Consider the following 19,461-nt stretch of genomic DNA (forward strand, 5'->3'; position numbering starts at 1 on the left):
CAAGTACAATCAATGTAATGTGGGTCTATTACTAGCAAGGAATTATGTCTGAAAATAGGAAATATAATTTTTTTTTTACAGCAAAATGACACAGACAAATCTGGGATGCATTTCCAAGCATTACATAAAATATGGTATAACTGTTGGTCAAAAATTTTCACAAAACTTCTGAGGAGAGGTGTTTTTTCAAACTTTTACAATGAAACTTTTACAATGAAACACAGTCTTTATAAAACATTATAAAACATTAACTAATTTCATTCTGTAAATGGCAGTATATAAAACCAACCCAGGAAACCAACATAACTGTATCAATATTATCTTATACAGAAAAAGAAAACACAGAAATTTATATTCAAATGACAACTTTCTTTTAGTCAGGAAATTCACTTCCTCTTTGTTGTCAACATTAGAAGAAACAATACTTTCACTTTGTTCAAATCTGTATTTTCCCCAACTCAGCCATCCCCAGCTACAGAGCCGTACCGACCAATCACTGCGCTCCATGCAACAGCCGTACTGGCAGCCATAGCGACCACTGCCCAATCAGCATAGCCAGGATGGGGGATGATAAAATGTGTATATTGTGATGACCGCAAATTACAAGATCATTACTAACGTTATAAAAGGCATTTTGGTTTGCAGAGCTTATTAGATGGCCTTCAAAATAATGGAAAAAAGTCACCTGAAATCATCTGTGATTGAACACTTCCAAGAATGTCATTAGGTGTTTGTCACATTATTAACCCCAGATAACCCCTACAAGAGAAAAATCTGGTCATCTGCCGGATAACAACATCATCCACCATCATTTTTGGTCATTATATATTTTTAAGTGAAATTTGTTATCAGTGGAGACCAATGCAATACCAACTGTGCGCAATTGAACAAAGGTGCCCTAAAAAAGCACCCAATTTGGGTGCCTTATGTGAAATTGATATACTGATGATATAAAAGTCAGCCGCTGAAAGTCTGTGTGGCACATCCCTGTACCAAATTTCTTAAGAACCTACTTCCAAAAGGACATTATTCAGACTATTTTGAGTCAAGATGTACAAGCACAATTTTGTGTAATTTCTCCTGTCTACAGATTGGTCAAACCCCACCCTTTTTATTTTATTTTTTGCCACCCTTTTTACTGAGGCACCCTTTTTATATACAAGGTCAGGGCTCCAAACCCTTTTAATAGCAGTTCCGGTGACGACATGCCAAAATAATTCAAATCCCGACATTGACATGGCATTGATGATACTTGCTATAATGAGCTTGAATGGATGATGTGGTGAACCAAATTGCATAAAAACTGTGCAAAAGTGTTGAATGGAATTTCCACTTGAAATGTACTTAGCAAATTTTTATTGTCAAAATAATGAATTCTTAACAACCACCCTTTTGAATTTACTCCCACATTACCCCTTGACAGAGAAACTAAAAACAGGACAAAAAACACAAAACTTTTGCTCATCATGATGGCGATCAAACGAGTCACCGTTTATTTTAAATCAATGGAATCTTTGTTCCTAAACCTTTGATCTCAGCCAACCCAAAAATATATATTATCACGAAATTGTGAAAGGAAAACAATCGAACGCGACGAAACCATCGGATTCCCCTTTACAACAGCGTACGACCAAAGTAAAGTGTTTTCATTTAGCTTTTGAACGCGACGTCACCATCAGGTCCACTGACACAGCGACGCTGACTGTATCGTTATAATTTTCAAATAAACTCACAACTTGTACTAGGGTGGACAAATGCCCCTAGAACTTGCATTACGGAGCGGGAGACTCTGCATCTGTTTGTAAATTTTTAAAATAAGACCAAAATTGTCCCAGGGTAGACAAACCCCCCTGGCACTCGAATTTCCTCAGCGCAAGACTCAAAAAACCTTGGTTAACACAAACATACATAAATTAGAATAATATCATGGCTGAGACCTCCAAAAGGTTCTATATTACTGGTGCATACATTGAAGATCTCCGAGGTGATTATCCCAGAAGATTTCCTCCTCAAGCGTCTATATGACCTGGAAGGTAACAAAGGATGAAAGATTACTGTGAATTATATACATGTGCATAAATTATTTTAATTTATGACAACAATGGCGCAAAAAATCCATTTCCCAAGAACTAATATAATTATGCGGGAAATATTACTATATTGTAAACATTTTATCTCTGAAGACCAATATCCTTGATGACCTTATTATTTTGAAGATCTTGCAAGTTTCCTCTCCATTACCTATGTCATATAGGATAAATAACTTGGAGTTAGCAAGTATATTAACTCAATTCACAAATTATGAAAAATTATTTGCCATTTTGCATGCAGCTCTAGGGTTGTTTCCCTTCTTTAAAGTACTGTACACCTATTTGGCAGAAACCTACATTCTATATATACACAATGAGACAACCTATTTACATAGTTTCCGAATTCACACTGAGGCATTTTCTCTCTTCCTATGAGCTGCTATGCCTTATTAAACTTGGATAGCACTTCAATTCATGTGTGCTGATGCAGCCTGCTTGCCCCTGCTATAGTATAACCCATTTTATTATTGTTTTTAATTATAACCCTGTCTTGTCTTGTACATCTTACTAGTCATAACATAGATTTCATATTTCCTTCCCCTATTACTTCTATATTTTTCCTTATTCAAGGGGATTTAAACTCTATTTACAATGCTTTATCTATTTCATATTTTTCACCAATCACTTGTTGTTGGGAGTGGTGGGTGGGAAAATTTCTTCGATGTTGACAAGCTTGATCGTCAAATCATAAATGAGCACAGCACCAGAAAACTCGCGCCAAAGTTCTCACGATCAATCAATAACCCATTGGGTCCAGCCGATCGCCACAACAAAAAACCATTCACGAACTCATTAGACTGACCTGGGCCAACACAACGAACAATGGCACCGTCCATTTCTCCCCAGGGGTAAACGAGTTTTAATTTTCGCTGTGCTATATTAAAACTTTATTACCCCTTGACAGAGAAACTAAAAAAGGACAAAAAACACAAAACTTTTGCTCATCATGATGGCGATCAAGCGAGTCACCGTTTATTTTAAATCAATGGAATCTTTGTTCCTAAACCTTTGATCTCAGCCAACCCAAAAATATATATTATCACGAAATTGTGAAAGGAAAACAATCGAACGCGACGAAACCATCGGATTCCCTTTACAACAGCGTCGACCAAAGTAAAGTGTTTTCATTTAGCTTTTGAACGCGATGTCACCATCAGGTCCACTGACACAGCGACGCTGACTGTATCGTTATAATTTTCAAATAACCTCACAACTTGTCCTAGGGTGCACAAATCCCCCCTAGAACTTGCATTACGGAGCGGGAGGACTCTGCATCTGTTTGTAAATTTTTAAAATAAGACCAAAATTGTCCCAGGGTAGACAAACCCCCTGGCACTCGAATTTCCTCAGCGCAAGACTCAAAAAACCTTGGTTAACACAAACATACATAAATTAGAATAATATCATGGCTGAGACCTCCAAAAGGTTCTATATTACTGGTGCATACATTGAAGATCTCCGAGGTGATTATCCCAGAAGATTTCCTCCTCAAGCGTCTATATGACCTGGAAGGTAACAAAGGATGAAAGATTACTGTGAATTATATACATGTGCATAAATTATTTTAATTTATGACAACAATGGCTCAAAAAATCCCACACAATTTTCTTATTATTTATAATCAGAAAGTTGCCACACTCCCCCCCCCCCTCCCCCCTTTTTGGTAATTTGACAATTGTGACCTTAGACTGACTAATTGTCAAATCGTAGTGATCCTGGTGGGTAAACAATCGAGTGTGGGTTGCTATTAAAATGGACCAGTGCGTTTGACAACGTCTGTCTGAATATGATTAACCCAAATGGCGGCGGGTGCGTGCAGTCATACAAATAAAGTGGTCTGCCTTCTGCCACCCGTCTTTCTGATGTGAATTGTGCAGAATGCCGCGATGATATCTTGCCCATTTTCCCCATTTCTTTCCTCATGATCCCATGCGCATATTTATTTATGTTACGCATACATTTTTACCCCACCCTTGGTCATCTCCCTGCATACCCCAGTCTCGCTAAAATGTCTGACCAAATTATTCTGGTCTCTGGTAAAAGTTCTCTCAATTCTAGCAAGTTGTCTCTCACTCTCTGTCGAATCTCCCAAGTTGGGCTTGATAAAATGTCATTCGTTCCTATATGAGCGATCAAGGTTGTGGGAACTGGGTACCGTTTCAAAAGACTTGCCGCTCTCTTCGCCAAACCCACACAGTGTCCCCCGGGTTTCCCGAACCACTCAGTCCTGCCACCACCGTGCAATTGCGTGTATTTATCACCGGCACGACTTATTATGCTATCACCAAGCACCCATGTCCTCATAGACCCTGTACAAATGACAAAATTTGGAACGGCAAGCAAATATTCGTTTTCTTGTGGATAAACCACTTTTCACACAGAGACTGCCTTTGAAATTTTGAAAAGAGCTGTAGAATCCTCTTCTGGTCTCTTCACTAAGAGGTTTCAAGCTGATTGCACCTGTACCAACAATTTTACAAAACAACCAGATGAGCTAAAAAACGCTCTTGCCACTGAAATTTAAAAAAGAGCTGTAGAGGGGTGATCGCTCTCACTCCTTTCAAAGGGCAGTCTCTGACACATTCATTCATTGATTTATATATACATACAAACCGGTAAGGAAAAACAATTTATTTTCGTATGCCTCTGTAGACGACGGCCCACAGCCTAGCTGGTGAAGACCTGGAGGTGGCACCTTTTCCTTACTGTAAAAACATTAAAAACTCAAATATGCAAATTAGGAAATTTGTTAAGTTAGTCAGTTCTCTGTGATGCTGAACCTCCTTAAGCCCTCACACAAGGTTCTGAAATTAGTTAAAATTTCAAAATTAATCAATGGCTACTCAGCACATACAAATGTCCGATCTGTTGACAAATACAATGATCATTGAATGTAATTTATACCTGTCTTGGGAGGTTACCCAATCCTAACAAGCGAGAACCTGAAAGGTACAAAATGTAGTTAATTAATACAGTGCTTTAATTAAGCCTACACTACATTAATCATACGCTGCGGTCTTATGTACAACTGATATGCTGACGACTTCCATCTACCCAAGGTTTTTATCATAGACTCAGAATACCCGCTCAAAAATGCTGCCGTAGCAGCTCCTATTCTGAAGCTATGGGAGCTGAATGAAGATGAGGATAGACCTAATAATGTCACCCCACTTTTCAGCATGTGTGAAAACTGGGACGACTTGAGTGGCTCACCCCCAAAATGAATAAATAAGGGTCCACTAACCTTTGGTCTAATTTCTAAATACTCTCCCATTGCTTTGATTGGACATAAAAATGCTTGAGAAGAACTGTCTATTTTTAATTGTACTGATTTCCCTCTTTGATCTGTTTTTGGCGTCCTTATGTTCACAAACATATTTGCTCCTGTGATTTCAATATCCTCAATTGCTAATATCGTGTAATGTCTGTTTTGGCCCAGCTCTAGAAAATTCACCCACTTTAAAAACCCAAAGTATGCTACTAAATAGGCTGCCTTGAACAACTTGATCTCGTAATCAGACCTACATGTAGCTGGAAGTTTCTCTATAATTTTTTCCAGCAATGAAGGGCTAATGGGAAGTCTATAATCTACCCTAGGATTAGACCTTCTACATCCCTCCCTCAGTTTTTTTATTAGGAAGGAATCTGTGGGATCCGACCATCCATTTATCTTGTGTACAAACGCAATAGCTGAAATAGCTGAATTAATGGATGATGGAGCCCATTTTCCATTGATAAATACTGAAATGAATGAAATTACATGGTTTTGACCCACAGGCCATTCTGAGCCTAACTTATAACTATTTCTAAAATCAATGAATTTCTCCACATTCCTTTTGTAAGCTAGCCAAGTCCCTGGGGCCAAAGAAGCGTGTAATAGACGATTGGACTCACAGTCTAAAGCTTCCAAAGGAAATCTGGCACTGGGGTGCTCCTCAAATCTGCTCCTGGAGCCGACGCTCTGAAGCGGTTCATCTGAAAACGTGAAAGTCGTCAGCTATATCATTATGTATGCCTGGGATATGCCTTGCACGAAAGGCTAAATTTAGTTTCAGACACTGAAGCACAAAAACCTCACTAGCTTCATAATATCTTGGCACTTGGATGTTTGCCTATTGATAATGCACACTACTGGCATATTGTCCGATCTTATGATTATTTTCTTCCCTTTCATTTGCTCCCCCCATAGCACTACTGCTACCAAAATAGGAAAGAATTCTAACCAAGCTATGGAATGCTTTTTGACTTTCTCATTAGGCCACCTGCCTTGGAACCATTTGCCTCTCAAATATCCCCCAAAGCCAATTTCACCACTGGCATCAGTGAATAATTGTAAGTCGTTATCTTCAAACCATGCCTGCTCTGGGATAATTGCTGCCCCATTGAAATACTCCAAGAATAAAAGCCACATTTCTAAATCTCTTTTGGCCCCCACTGTAAGTCTCAACTTGCACCATGGCTTCTTTATACCGCATGTAATGTTAATTAAACGTCGCAAAAATGCTCTGCCAGGTGATATAGCCTTGCACACAAACGAGAGTGACCCTATTAGCGATTGCAAGTCTCTCAGCGTAATTTGTGCTGCCTTCAGAGCCTTTTGAACTTTGATCTTAATATCTGCCAATTTGCCCTGGGGAATTGAGATAATTTGCTCCACTGAGTCGATTTCCAAACCCAGATATGTTAGTTTTGTTGTAGGGCCTACCGACTTTTCTTTTGCTAGCGATGCGCCCAAATTTTCATAAACATCCTCAAAAACCTTCACGAGTTGTTTACATGTACATGACGTGCTACTTGTTACATCATTTCTCGAAACCAACAGAAAATCGTCAGCGTAATGGGTGACCTTCTCTGACCTAGCCTCCCTCTTAACTACCCATTCAACAAAAGATGAAAATTTTTTGAATAGGGCTGGGGAGCACGACGCTCCCATTGGTAACGCCTTGTCTACGTAAAACTGGTCATTTAATTTCATGCCCAAAAGCTGGAAGTCCTCTGGATGGACTGGCAAAAGACGAAAGGCAGACTCTATATCAGCCTTTGCCATGAGGCGCCTCTCCTGCACTAACTACTATTTGAATTGCTTCATCAAAACTGGCATATTTCACTACACAATATTCGGGGTCAATGCCATCATTTATAGATTCCCCATCAGGATAAGATAAATGGTGAATTAATCGGACCTTCCCGGTTCGATTTTGGGACCAACCCAATAGGAGACACCATTAAGTTGGATATAGGCCTCTGTGTGAATGGGCCTGCCAAGCGCTTTAATTTGATTTCTTTCTGAAGCTTTTCCTTTGCTTTTTGTGGATCTATATCTATTGATTTCAAGTTAGGTGCCTCCTTCAAATACCTTTTGCCCCAAATCCTAATTTAAAACCAAACTCGAAACCACTGCTAAAATTTTTGCAGACTTTTGTCAGGATATAAATCCAATAGAGGAATCAAGGCTTGCAATTTTATTGGAGATGGGTACTTGCAACACAAACATATCCCCTCCTTGTCTGCGACTTGTTTACATCTCAACCCCTTGCTTAATTCACTATTGCCCATATTTTTTACAGTTGAATGCTCCGTGCCCCACTTCTTTACATTTGGAGCATCTGTGACTGTACACACAGACCTTTCGAGTACATGCATTCTTGTTGAAGTTGAAGCACACTCCTGCTTTCTTTCCCGATTGCATCCCTGAGGGCCCTTTTCTTGTGGAGTCAAATTTGGTTGGTTGCCGCAGTGACTGCCGAAACCCTCCAATGGCTCCTTTTTGTCTCCCTAATTGATTGACATCAGCATTAGACGATGTCACAAACATCGCCCAAAGTTCACCATCAATACAGCCCCATGTACGCATTGGTTGTGCTTGCTGTTGCATACTGAAAATGCTCATCGTATGACCGCCACCCCCAGCCACCAAAAACGCGAGGCTGCGGTCCTAACTATATCCATATACTTGAGCAACTCTTGAACCCTCCCTGGATGTGCTTGCAAATATATCGCACTGTAAACTAGGAACACATTGGTCCATGCATGAATAGACGTGATGATCTTTTTTATTTTGTTATTTTTCCATAGAATCTGACCACTAGCATCGACCGAAAGCGCTAATCCCCTTTAGTCGTCAAATTGTTTACTTAAATTCGTTATTCGATCTAAAAGTGTCGCCAGGTCAACATATTCACCATTAATAATTTTAGTCTTGATACTTTGTGGTACCGAACTACCTAATGGGTTGCAGACTGATACCAAGGGAGAGAAACCCCATTGATGTTGATTTACATCCACGTACGGAGCCAATACTGGGGTACCAGTTACAAGATTGCCACTTTGCATTGTTAAATTAGCGCCCAATTGTGACGTATTATTGCTCAATTGTGATGCATTCACATTAACACTAGGGTGCTTCCTAACCTTTCGTTAGCCCCAGTACTTGTAATATTGCCTGGATTTATTGGACAAGTTCCTGTAAAAGTACTACCTGTACTTGTAAACCCAGCACCCCTTGACATGCTTGCTGCATTACCAATGCATCCTAATTGCCCTATACTCATCACTCTATTCATGGGATTTGCACTATTCATGTTATTGATCATTGGATTAGCATTACTTTGTACATAATTCATATTATTGCCACATTGTGTACCAATCATATTATTATTATTAATACTATATGTACCTTGCAGTAATCGATCCGCCATGGATCTGGGTTGCGGTTGCATATTTACTTGCTCAAGTTGCTGCGGTACTTGTTGTCGCATCATGGTTCCTGGTTGACCCTCAACTTGACCTTGAGCCAGTTGCATCCCTGGTTGCGTATTTACCATGTTTACGTGCTGTTGTACATGCTGTACCTGTTGTTGTCCTTGTATCGGGACCTGTTCATGCACTTGTACTGGTTGTACTTCACCCGGGATTTCACCACTCGCAGCAACATCTTGCCCATTATTTATGTCCGGTGGGGGGTGCCCCCAAAGCCGCTGGTGCGTTACTACGGCGAGATTGGCCCATTACTCTAACGTTATCGTTCATTAGTTCACCAGCCACGCCAGCTCCATTTTCATGACCAACCAACTGTCTAATTGCCCTCGCCTCTGCCCGGGTCTGTCCGTCAGAATTCCCAGTCTCTTGATTCAAGTTCCGTGAGATAATTTCGCCTCTACCTCTACCTCTGCCTCTCGCCGATCTATTTGTTGATGTCTTTCGTCCCATGACGATGACACTGTTACAGTTAATTTAGCTTGTAAACAAATCGAGATGTATTACTATAAAATACGAGTAATACACTTGTTGCTTGTATCGTTTACAACGTTGAATAGTAAAAGCTTAAAAGTAAAAGCTTAAAATCTTCAATCTAATTTTTAATAAGATCTCCGATTCGATTCTGGAACAAAATTTCTTCGATGTTGACAAGCTTGATCGTCAAATCATAAATGAGCACAGCACCAGAAAACTCGCGCCAAAGTTCTCACGATCAATCAATAACCCATTGGGTCCAGCCGATCGCCACAACAAAAAACCATTCACGAACTCATTAGACTGACCTGGGCCAACACAACGAACAATGGCACCGTCCATTTCTCCCCAGGGGTAAACGAGTTTTAATTTTCGCTGTGCTATATTAAAACTTTATTTTATATCCTTTATACTGGCAATTTTACACCCCCAGTCCCCCACCCCTTTGATAATTTTCAAACTGTCAGCAGCCAAGAAACCCAGTTTTTCAAAAACGTTCAAAGATTTCTAATTGTATATAACCTTGTTTCTTGATGAAATTCTATTATTCTTTTTTATTTGAAAAGCACACTTTCAATTTTTATTAAAGAATTTGTTTCTCTTAAACCCAGTTTTCCCATCCAGAAACCAGGTTTTAATTAGTTGATAAAACATCTCTTTTAATTCAAATGCACACATACATTGTATAACTTGCAATAGAGAGTGGCTTGAAAATTTACAATGGGGTTGATCAAATCAAAGTTCACTTTGCTTCTTTGGACTTTGCAAATAGGTCGTAAGTGCGCAGTAACATCAAAGCACTTACAACCACCGTGCATGTAAGCATTGACTGATAAAGAACCAAAATATTCTCACCTCCAATCGCAAAGTCCCTTAACCTCAATTGAACAATCATACCTCAAAGTTTGACCTCAAGTTTTGAAGCATGACTTTCAGTACCCAAAACACTCAAAGGTCATTCTATACACATGTAAGTAGCATGGGGTTAATGAACTATGTACTGATGGATGAGCATGTGTATGATGCTAAGTGATAATAAGCCTATATGTATGAGGCGACATCAGTTTGGGTTTCCTGAGCCAGAGTTTTGCATCCTGTTTCCTTGTTTTATCAGGCGCACCACACGTCCAATAAGAACTCTTTTTGTTGGTTATAGAAACAGAGAGTCAAACCTGGTAGTCAAACAATGAGCAGGCCTTGAGATAGAGATATCAAGATGTACAGCTATTCAGCTATATTGCTGTATCACGACTGACGGGCAAAATCAACAATTTAGTTGAAAATGGCTAAATACCACATAACCACCATCCCTATTTTCAATTTTTTGCTATATCATATCCATCAACAGGCACAAACGATATGTGAACAAAAATGAGTTCTCATATCATCTTCAGATGGCTAAATACCTTAAGAACCCCTTGAACCTTCCCTTTTAAAATCGATTTACATGACACAGTTCTAAGCACTATGTGGCTATTCCAGTTGAAATGCATACACCCCTATGGAAGACATGAACTTAATCTTCCACACAGGGAGTGTGGATTTCAAATGGGGTAACTTCAAAAGTTGACTCCCATTTGAAATCTACACACCCTGTGATGGAGATAGGGCAATCTTTGTCCATTGCCGCAACAAATCAAAATTTCAATTGTGCCCTTTTGTCATGGTAGGCAGGCCCGTACGCAGGATTTTTTTGGGGGGGTGCTGATATTCCAAGGAGGGGGTGCGATTTTGTGAAAAATGGACTTTCTTCCCAAAATTTGGACCTTTTTTGACCAAAAAAGTGTAAAAACCTGATTTTTTTCTGAAATTCTGACATTTTGGGACTTTTTGTGTATTTTTGCAAATTTGGGGGGAGGGGGTGCGACCCCCGCACCCCACCCCACCCCCCTGTGTACGGGCCTGATGGTAGGGGTGAGTACAGTTAAATTTCAGAACAAACAAACGAAAAAACCTACTTTCCCTCCACCTGATTCCCACAAACAAACAGATTTCCCTGAACCCGATTCTCACTGAATGGGAAATAGGCTACCGGTACCTGGGGTTTATCTACTTACAATCTGCATCCATGGTTTGGTGAGTACATTTCAATATTATAGGTGAAGGATGTGTTGGGCTGTCAAGGCCCCCTTTTTCATTATCGCTGTCACCCAAAGACCCCTATTTTGATAAACCATGCTCTGTCATCCCACAGATCCTGGAAAGATTTCTTTCCAGGATTGGTTATTTTTTTCTTGAATTGAATTGATTACGGTACTATAAGTATTTACATGTATAAGCCCTATTTGAAAGCGTAGACCTGACTAGACCAAGAAAGTAGCCCGGGGGGGTACTCAGTACAAATGACCATACGGGGACGACGGGACGTGCCGCAAACATGGGTAGCATTTTCAGCCTTCTGGTATGGTCATTTTCACAGTAAAGGGTGTAACTTTTGATTTTTGGGTCAAAATTTCAAACCACTTAAATATGTTTCTGTTTACTGAAATCATGCATAGAAGCAACTTAAATTCCAGTAAAATAATGTTTCAAGGCTTAAACCTTTTGATTTCTAATAAAAAAATTGACATTTCCATAACATTTTGGTTAAAATCTAAGAAAAAATGTATTTTACATAACCTCAGAAAATTATGACATGAAAGCTGGAATACATGTGAAATCCCATTCCAAAGTAAGTCAACAGATATAAGTTAAATTTTATACCATGTTTTGCTATGTTTGTAATTGCAGTTTTGAAAATTTTTAACATCAAGTGTCATTTACAATGGAAATTTCCAAACCTTAAACATATTTTTTAAGTTTTAATTGGGTTCCTAAAATAATTTGAATGTCTAACTTCATGTACAAATACTACTTGATGAAAGGAACCTCCCAGCCAAGTTTCACAGAAATTGGAGTTATTTTTAGAATTGGCAATTCAAGCAATTTGTGTTTGGAGGCTTCAGTTAACAACACAGGTGATCATAAAAGTAAAATATTTGGCTAACCACTACAAGTTGACATAAAAAATAGGTAAAAAATATCACAATTACCAATTTTCATGCTTTGCTTCTAAGTATTGAATTTCAGTTGTGACAAAAATTAAATTATCACAGCAAGTCATTTTTTTTTTGTTTCGAGGCTTCATGTTAACAATTGTTAAACATTGCAGAAGTAGTTTTTTGAAAACAACAGTGTTGGGATCATCTAAGCTGTTATTTTCTTGTGTATATTGAATCAATGATTCTATGCGGCAGATATTGTAGATTTATCACATGTTAATTTTTTCACCCATTTGTTAAGTATGGTGTTTTTTGCATGTGAAGCCTCCGAAACAGGCTTTTTGGATATCAGTATATTTTTCAAACATTAACCATAATGTCAATTTTTTTAAATTTATGACATTCTGCACATATCAAGTAATAATTACAATGCAGATATCAGTATGAAACACACCAATTTAGATATGCATAGATGATAATTAATCTTATTGTTGTTTCGGAGGCTTCATTTGCTTCGGAGGCTTCAATTGTTAACGGAAAGTTTGTATTGGGTCCCATTTTCAAACGGTGATATATATCTCCACGATTTAAAAACATGTGACTTGAGGATCTACTTTGCTACATTTTGATAAATAGATTGGATGAGCTCTTTTATTTATATTTGCACAAGCTTACTGAACAGTTTGTTTTGGAGGCTTCAAAAAAGTTAACGGAAAAACGGCTCTTTGAAGTCAAGATTTTATAAAAATTTTAAAAGCTTGCAAATCGACTAATTTTTGTTACCCATTTCAAGTTAAGATAACAACTGTTATGAATCAAGAAGAAGTGAAGAAATAACCAAGAATTATGAACCAAAGCTACACCCACAAAGTTTGTTAACAATTGTTAACGGAAAATGAAGCCTCGAAACGACAAATATCAAAGTCAGGTTCTCAAAAATACAGGGCTGTGCACAATTAAATCTAATGTGGCAGTGTTTACTGAACATATGACTGTACTTTCAGGATAAGAAAAATTATCCATGAACTAACTGAAGAAAACACAGGGTTTTACAAAAATGTTACTGTTTTTATAGTTTTTCAAAATGGCAATATTAAGTACATTTAAGCCTGCTAAAACTGAACGCAGTAACTCCCAAAGCTGATTATGCTACCCAAGGTAGCTGCTAACTAGATGACTTATGTGGCCAAAAAATCATGGAATTCTGTGGCTTTATTAGAACACTACGGATTAAAATGTTAAAAATCCAAAGTTACACCCTTTACCGTGAAAATGACCGTATATCAATGACCCCTTTTTCAAAGTCTATTTTGGTATATGAATGGGTCCTTTTTTCAAAATTTTCTCAATTTTTTCGGAAAACAGCCCAATTTTTCCTTATTCTAGCCAAAATTTTCCCAAAATTTTGGGAAAATTTTTAAAAACTAAGACAATTTTGGGTAAATTCGGCCGAAAATTTTGACTTTTGGTATATCAATGGGTCCAAACTTCTTGAAAAATTGGTATATTTATGGGTCTACTTCCAAAATCTCAGCGGCACATCCCTACCAAAACCAAACTTGAGTACCCCCCCCCCCCTGGAAAGTAGTTCTTCCCTGACAGGAAAGACTGAGTGAACTAAATGTAGATTGGTCCAGTTATATGACATAATCAAGAACTAAATGTACATTGGCCTTGGTCCAGTTACATGACACATAATTTTTTAATATGGACAAAACATACATTTTTGTGACCAGGGCTCAATGACAATTTCTCACACATTGCGACACCTTGGGTGATTCCCGGTTTCCTGGTCAAATCTGTTTCAGTGTGGCTGCTTTGGGCTGAAACAGAGAGGGAAGGAGTCAAGGGTAATGAAACCTCCAGAGTTCAAACCCTCTAAAACTCTTATCTTGTCTGCCTGAACACAGCTAATATGTGACCATCCAGCACAACTGAGCCCTGAAGTCGCCAATCATCATTTTTGAGATATTCAACCAAATTATTCTGCTTGAAATTAGCTTTAAAATGATGTATATCATGTCTATAGTACTTGACATTTAAGTAGTTAAAAATCAATAAAAAATAAAAGTCATTAAATCCTTTGTTTCCTATTGTTTATTGTTAAGTTCAATGGAGCATATCTCAATAGTGGCACTGGCGACATCCGGGCTCAGTTGTGGTTAGAGACTGACCGATCTGATCAGTAGCTTCCGAATCGGGCCGATCATTAGCTTATCGGTAGTGATCTGCATCGGCCAATTTTTCCTTCATCCGCCGATGTAATGCACCGATCACCCAATATCATAAAAGTAATTGTTGAAGCTTAACAAGTATTCATTTATTGGTATATTTCTTCGAAATAAACTAGTTAAATCAAGCGAAATTTAGCAAAAGAACAAGCTTTGTAGGCGATAACTCTCAATCTGACATGCACATATTTAACCGGAAGCACAGCACTGTGACCCGGAAGTAAGAACTTTACTTCGGGTCAGTGCTGTGCTTCCGGTTAAACACGCATGTCAGATTGAGAGAGCTACGAGCCGTGTGCAAAACTCACACTGACTTGAACGTAAACACAATATTAAAATGGGGCGATCGATCGAATGATTCGACGGACTCAGACATCAGGAGGAAAAGGTAAATTGAACTGATAATAATCATGGTCAAATTAAGTATTTTAAATGAATACGGGAGTGTGTTTTTTGTGCTCAGAGCATACATAATTATATGGTAATACTTTGCGTATCGTACATGACACACACGTACAAGTACCCTTTCAACATACGGGTGAAATTTACTCACGGCGATGGCAGCCATTGTTTACAATTGGGGAATTGGTAATCGGTGATCGGTGATCGAATCGGCAGATCAAAGAGGGAATTGATCGGTCAATCGGCCGATTCAGATAAGGACCTGATCGGTCAGACACTAGTTGTGGTGGATGGTCACATAATGGTAATTTCAGAAGACTTGATTACAAGTACATGACCTCAATACCCATTGATCCATTGTAGATACCATGGTCAATTATTGGTCAGTCAAGTCTGGACTTGTCTAATTGATGTTAAACTAATTATTTACTTTTATAATTAGACAAGATACTAAAATACAGGGATTGAGTTTTAAGGCGCGCAAGTGCGATCGCACACCATCGCACACCTTAAATCACCTGTCTGGGTGCGATTTATAGCACACCTCAATTCCTAAACTTCTTACTGAGTGCAATTTAATAGCACAGCTGATAGCCCACCTTTACATTTCCAGAAGTGTGATTTGTACATGTAGCATGCCTGCTATTTTCAAAACTCAATCCCTGAAAATAGACTTGAGAATCCTATTTAGGACATTTTTTCCCCTTTTAAATATTTAACTTGGTAAAGTGCAACATTAGCCTATACTTTCAGTCTTGTCTAGTCAATGTGTATTTTGGCTCATTTGTTGAATCCTTGAGAGAGAGCACCCCGACACACTTGTAAACATGAATTGATCCATTCCAAACCCATGTGTAGGATATAAGTACTAATATGCGATCATCAAGCTAAATGAGTCTGATGTTGATCAAAATCTAAATTCAGTTTTCAATTTTTCATTATGTAATGAGCCATTCTCAGAGCTTAATTTTGCTAAAAACACCATTATCATTACGGCTCCAGAGATATGGCTATTTTAGTGTTGCTCAGAACAATAAAATACAAAGGAAGTTGAATACGGTACTATTATTGGCTATATATATATATCTCAAAATCAATATTCACGACATCCGACTCATTTTGCTTGATCACATCACATAAACAGTATGGTACTCTAGCATGTTGGAAGTTCAACCAACCAACATTAGAATCCAGGCACCTAGCTAGCGATGTTTAAACATTTATTTATAGATTTGCTTTGTGCCTTAGGTTTAGTGACATCAAATACCTGCTGATACTATGTAGATAATTTGTCACAACAACGGAAAAGAATAAACCACACCCAATCATGTGGTGTACTACTATATTGACCAATGTACATTACTGGTTGAGTCTGGGAGTCTATCATAAAAGATAGCAACTGAACATTAATTACATCATTACTTGCATCACTTCACTAAAGCTTCTCATAATTTATCATCCCGTATTAGGGGTTGTGCAATAATGTACAACAAAATGTACTACTACCAGGGTGGAAATTCTCAAAATGGTCTGGCAAAATTGCTTGCCACCCCCCCCTTGGCCATACCAAAAAATCTTTGCACCACCCCCTCCCTTTACACATATGCAAGATTTTGTGGAACCCCAATTTTTAAACCTTTATTAATAGTCTTATTATCATTTTGCATTTGATGTTCCTTATATTTTCCAACACCTTTTTAGGCTATACTAGAAAAGATATGGTACCGTACCCAAAACATCTGTCTCAAAAATCACTTAGTCCCCCCCCCCTTTCGACCTGCCAAAAATCGCTCGCCCCATTTCAAACTGTAAAAAAATGCTCCCCCTTTTGGCCTGCCAAAACAAAAAATCTTTGCCCCTCTCCTAAATATGACACTGGTCACAGGAGTACTTTGCATGTGCACCACCCCTTATCTGAAGTTGTGTACAATACATTGTCTTGCTAAATTGCTATTGAGACACTGAAATATGTCAATCACTTGTCTCAATGACAACTTTGTACAATTACAAGTTGCTGATTGTTGAACAATGTCACATATGTAGGAATGCTAGGTGAATTCAAATTTGCCATCAAACTGCATCATTTTACATATCAAATTAAAGCCATTGAGTAAAGAAAGCCAAAACTGAAAACATTTTTGTCATAGCACTTTCCGTAACAAAGTTACATCTTGTCAAAGATTGACTTTCATCAAAAAGATTCTGCTAGCAAAATTCCCCAAAACGGCATTTAGGGGTGTTTCTAGATCTTAGTCTCATGGCGATAGCAGCTTTTTTAATGGAACTGCTATCAAAATCCTCTAAAATTCCATGTGCGACTTGATTATCACCATAAAAAATCATATATTTGGGTCAAGTGAAGTATAAAAAACATATTATGTAGGTTTCCTTCACGGCCTATTCTTGAAAAAAATTCAAATTTCCATGTAAATATGCATTGTGTTTGGGCCCCGGTCTCGGCGAATTTCGCTGACTAGCAAATGTGTTTTAACTACATGTAAGGTTTGCCTGGGATACCTAACGTATGTACATGTATGGTAGCTGCATTGTACATTAGCATATCACCTGGCCAATTGCAAATGGCATCATTTGTTTGTGATAAGACTAGATTTCGTCCTGATTGTTGATTCAGAATATCCATTTGCATAGCTTCAGACTTGGTCTTGGAAATAGCCAACATGCACGAGACCGAGTGAGAGCCCTGAATGAATGTCATCAGTTGATCCCTACTTTTCTTTATAAATAATTATATATATTTGGCAACTACCCGGTCAAATGATAAATTAATATAAATCATAAGATTGCATGTTGGCTGTGTAAACCAGACATATTCATATACATGTAATTTCAAACCACTTGAATGATAAATTATAATTTTTTGGATCAGCTGATAATATTGACCTCATTTACTTACCTTGCCTTGCCAAACATCCGCCACCACATCCTCACGACCGACATAATCAAGGATGTCATTAACAGCATGTCAACCCACTTCCAACACTCCAACACAGTGCTACAACACCAATGTCCTCAGTGAGAAAACAGTGCATACAAATCGATGAAATTTTCCTCCCATTTTGCGAGGAATATTCCCGAAGTCCATCCATTATAAACTTTGCCTCAACTCCTCACTTTGCTTATTAGCAATGCAGACTATACGCAACTCTGACGTCGGCTAATCGGAATGTAGGACATGTTAGAACTTGAAATAAAAGGTCAAATAATAATGATTCATCCAATATGGCGCCGCCCATGGCTCCACACATGTCCACACACAAACACACTGCGTACAGGCTACAGAAGCAAGGTAATGATTAAATTCAAAGATAATTTTGGTCCTTGGTTATTACACTTACCTCTGTCAAACTTCTTTCCTTCAGGATCGATGTCCTTTACTTCAAAAATATCCTCAAAAAGTACCCCAGACATTTTTATGCGTCGTACCGGCGTTTATACAAAGGTCAATACTATGTTGATATTATGTAGCCTCATTATTTGATTTGACCTTACAGATTATTCCGTTTTGTACTTGTATCAAGGAACTGTTACGCTACGATGAGGTTGCCTGAAAAATAGAGGACGCTGTTAATGACTTAAAAAATACATCAGGGAGAGCACGACGTGATATTCAAGATTTTGAATTGAATTGAATTGATGAATGGAATTGAATTGAATTGACTTGAATTGAATTGAATTGAAATGAAATGAAATGAAATGGAAATGGAAATGGATGATGGAAATGGAAATGGAAATGGAAATGGAAATGGAATGAAATGAAATTGAAAATGAAACGAAACGAAACGAAACGAAATGAAATGAAATGAAAAAAGAAATGAAATGAAATGAAAATTAAACTTTTACAATATTGATGCCTGTACTATAGGCCCTATGGGTTTCTGACCAAATTAACCTTATATTAGGCCATTTTAGCCTAAAAAGTGCCATTTTTTTGCGCGCTTCGCACGAATTTGTTCCACTTTTGCACCATATTGTCACCACTTGGGATAAACGTTATAAGATCGATAAATAGATTTGAAGGGGAATTATGTATGGTGACAAAAGCATCAGAAGCGTGCATGGTCTTGGAAATAAACCCTTTTTAGGTGCATGGGCATCATTTTTGTCCTGAAAATTGTCACTGTTTTATCCCAAAAGTTGAAATTTTGTATAGGCCAGTTTTAATGTAAAAATATGTTTGCCCAATATAAATATGAAATATGAAAATGCTCTTGAGGTTTTTTTTTAGGGGGTGGAGTTTCTCCCATGCATCCCCGTAAAGGCCACATTGATCAGAAGCTGAGATGAGACTATTATTCTCAGTCAGAAGCATGGAAACATTTGTGTTTTCTTATGTGAAAATATGAGAAAATGCCACAAAAAAAAACAGGTTTGAATAATCAGGTTTGAATAATAAGTGGACCAAATTTATTTTTATAAGAATTATTGTAGGCCTATATTTTTTTTTTAATACATTGTGCATACAACTAAGGAGACAATCGTCTGTATAGTGAGAGCGCCCTCACT

General features: G+C 38.1%; 1 protein-coding gene across 1 annotated transcript in view; it reads right to left on the minus strand.

Annotated features, from left to right (window-relative positions):
* LOC140169851 (DNA-directed RNA polymerases I, II, and III subunit RPABC3-like) overlaps positions 1 to 18,411 on the minus strand; it is an 87,390-nt gene extending 68,979 nt beyond the window's left edge. Inside the window, exon 1 of the mRNA XM_072193162.1 lies at positions 18,294 to 18,411. Coding sequence (XP_072049263.1) covers positions 18,294 to 18,366 — 73 coding nt within the window. The 5' untranslated portion in view covers positions 18,367 to 18,411. The remainder of the gene's footprint in view (positions 1 to 18,293) is intronic.
* Between the last annotated feature and the right edge of the window lie 1,050 nt (positions 18,412 to 19,461).

Source organism: Amphiura filiformis, chromosome 14, assembly GCF_039555335.1.
Source record: "Amphiura filiformis chromosome 14, Afil_fr2py, whole genome shotgun sequence".
Classification (NCBI taxonomy): Eukaryota; Metazoa; Echinodermata; class Ophiuroidea; order Amphilepidida; family Amphiuridae; genus Amphiura; species Amphiura filiformis.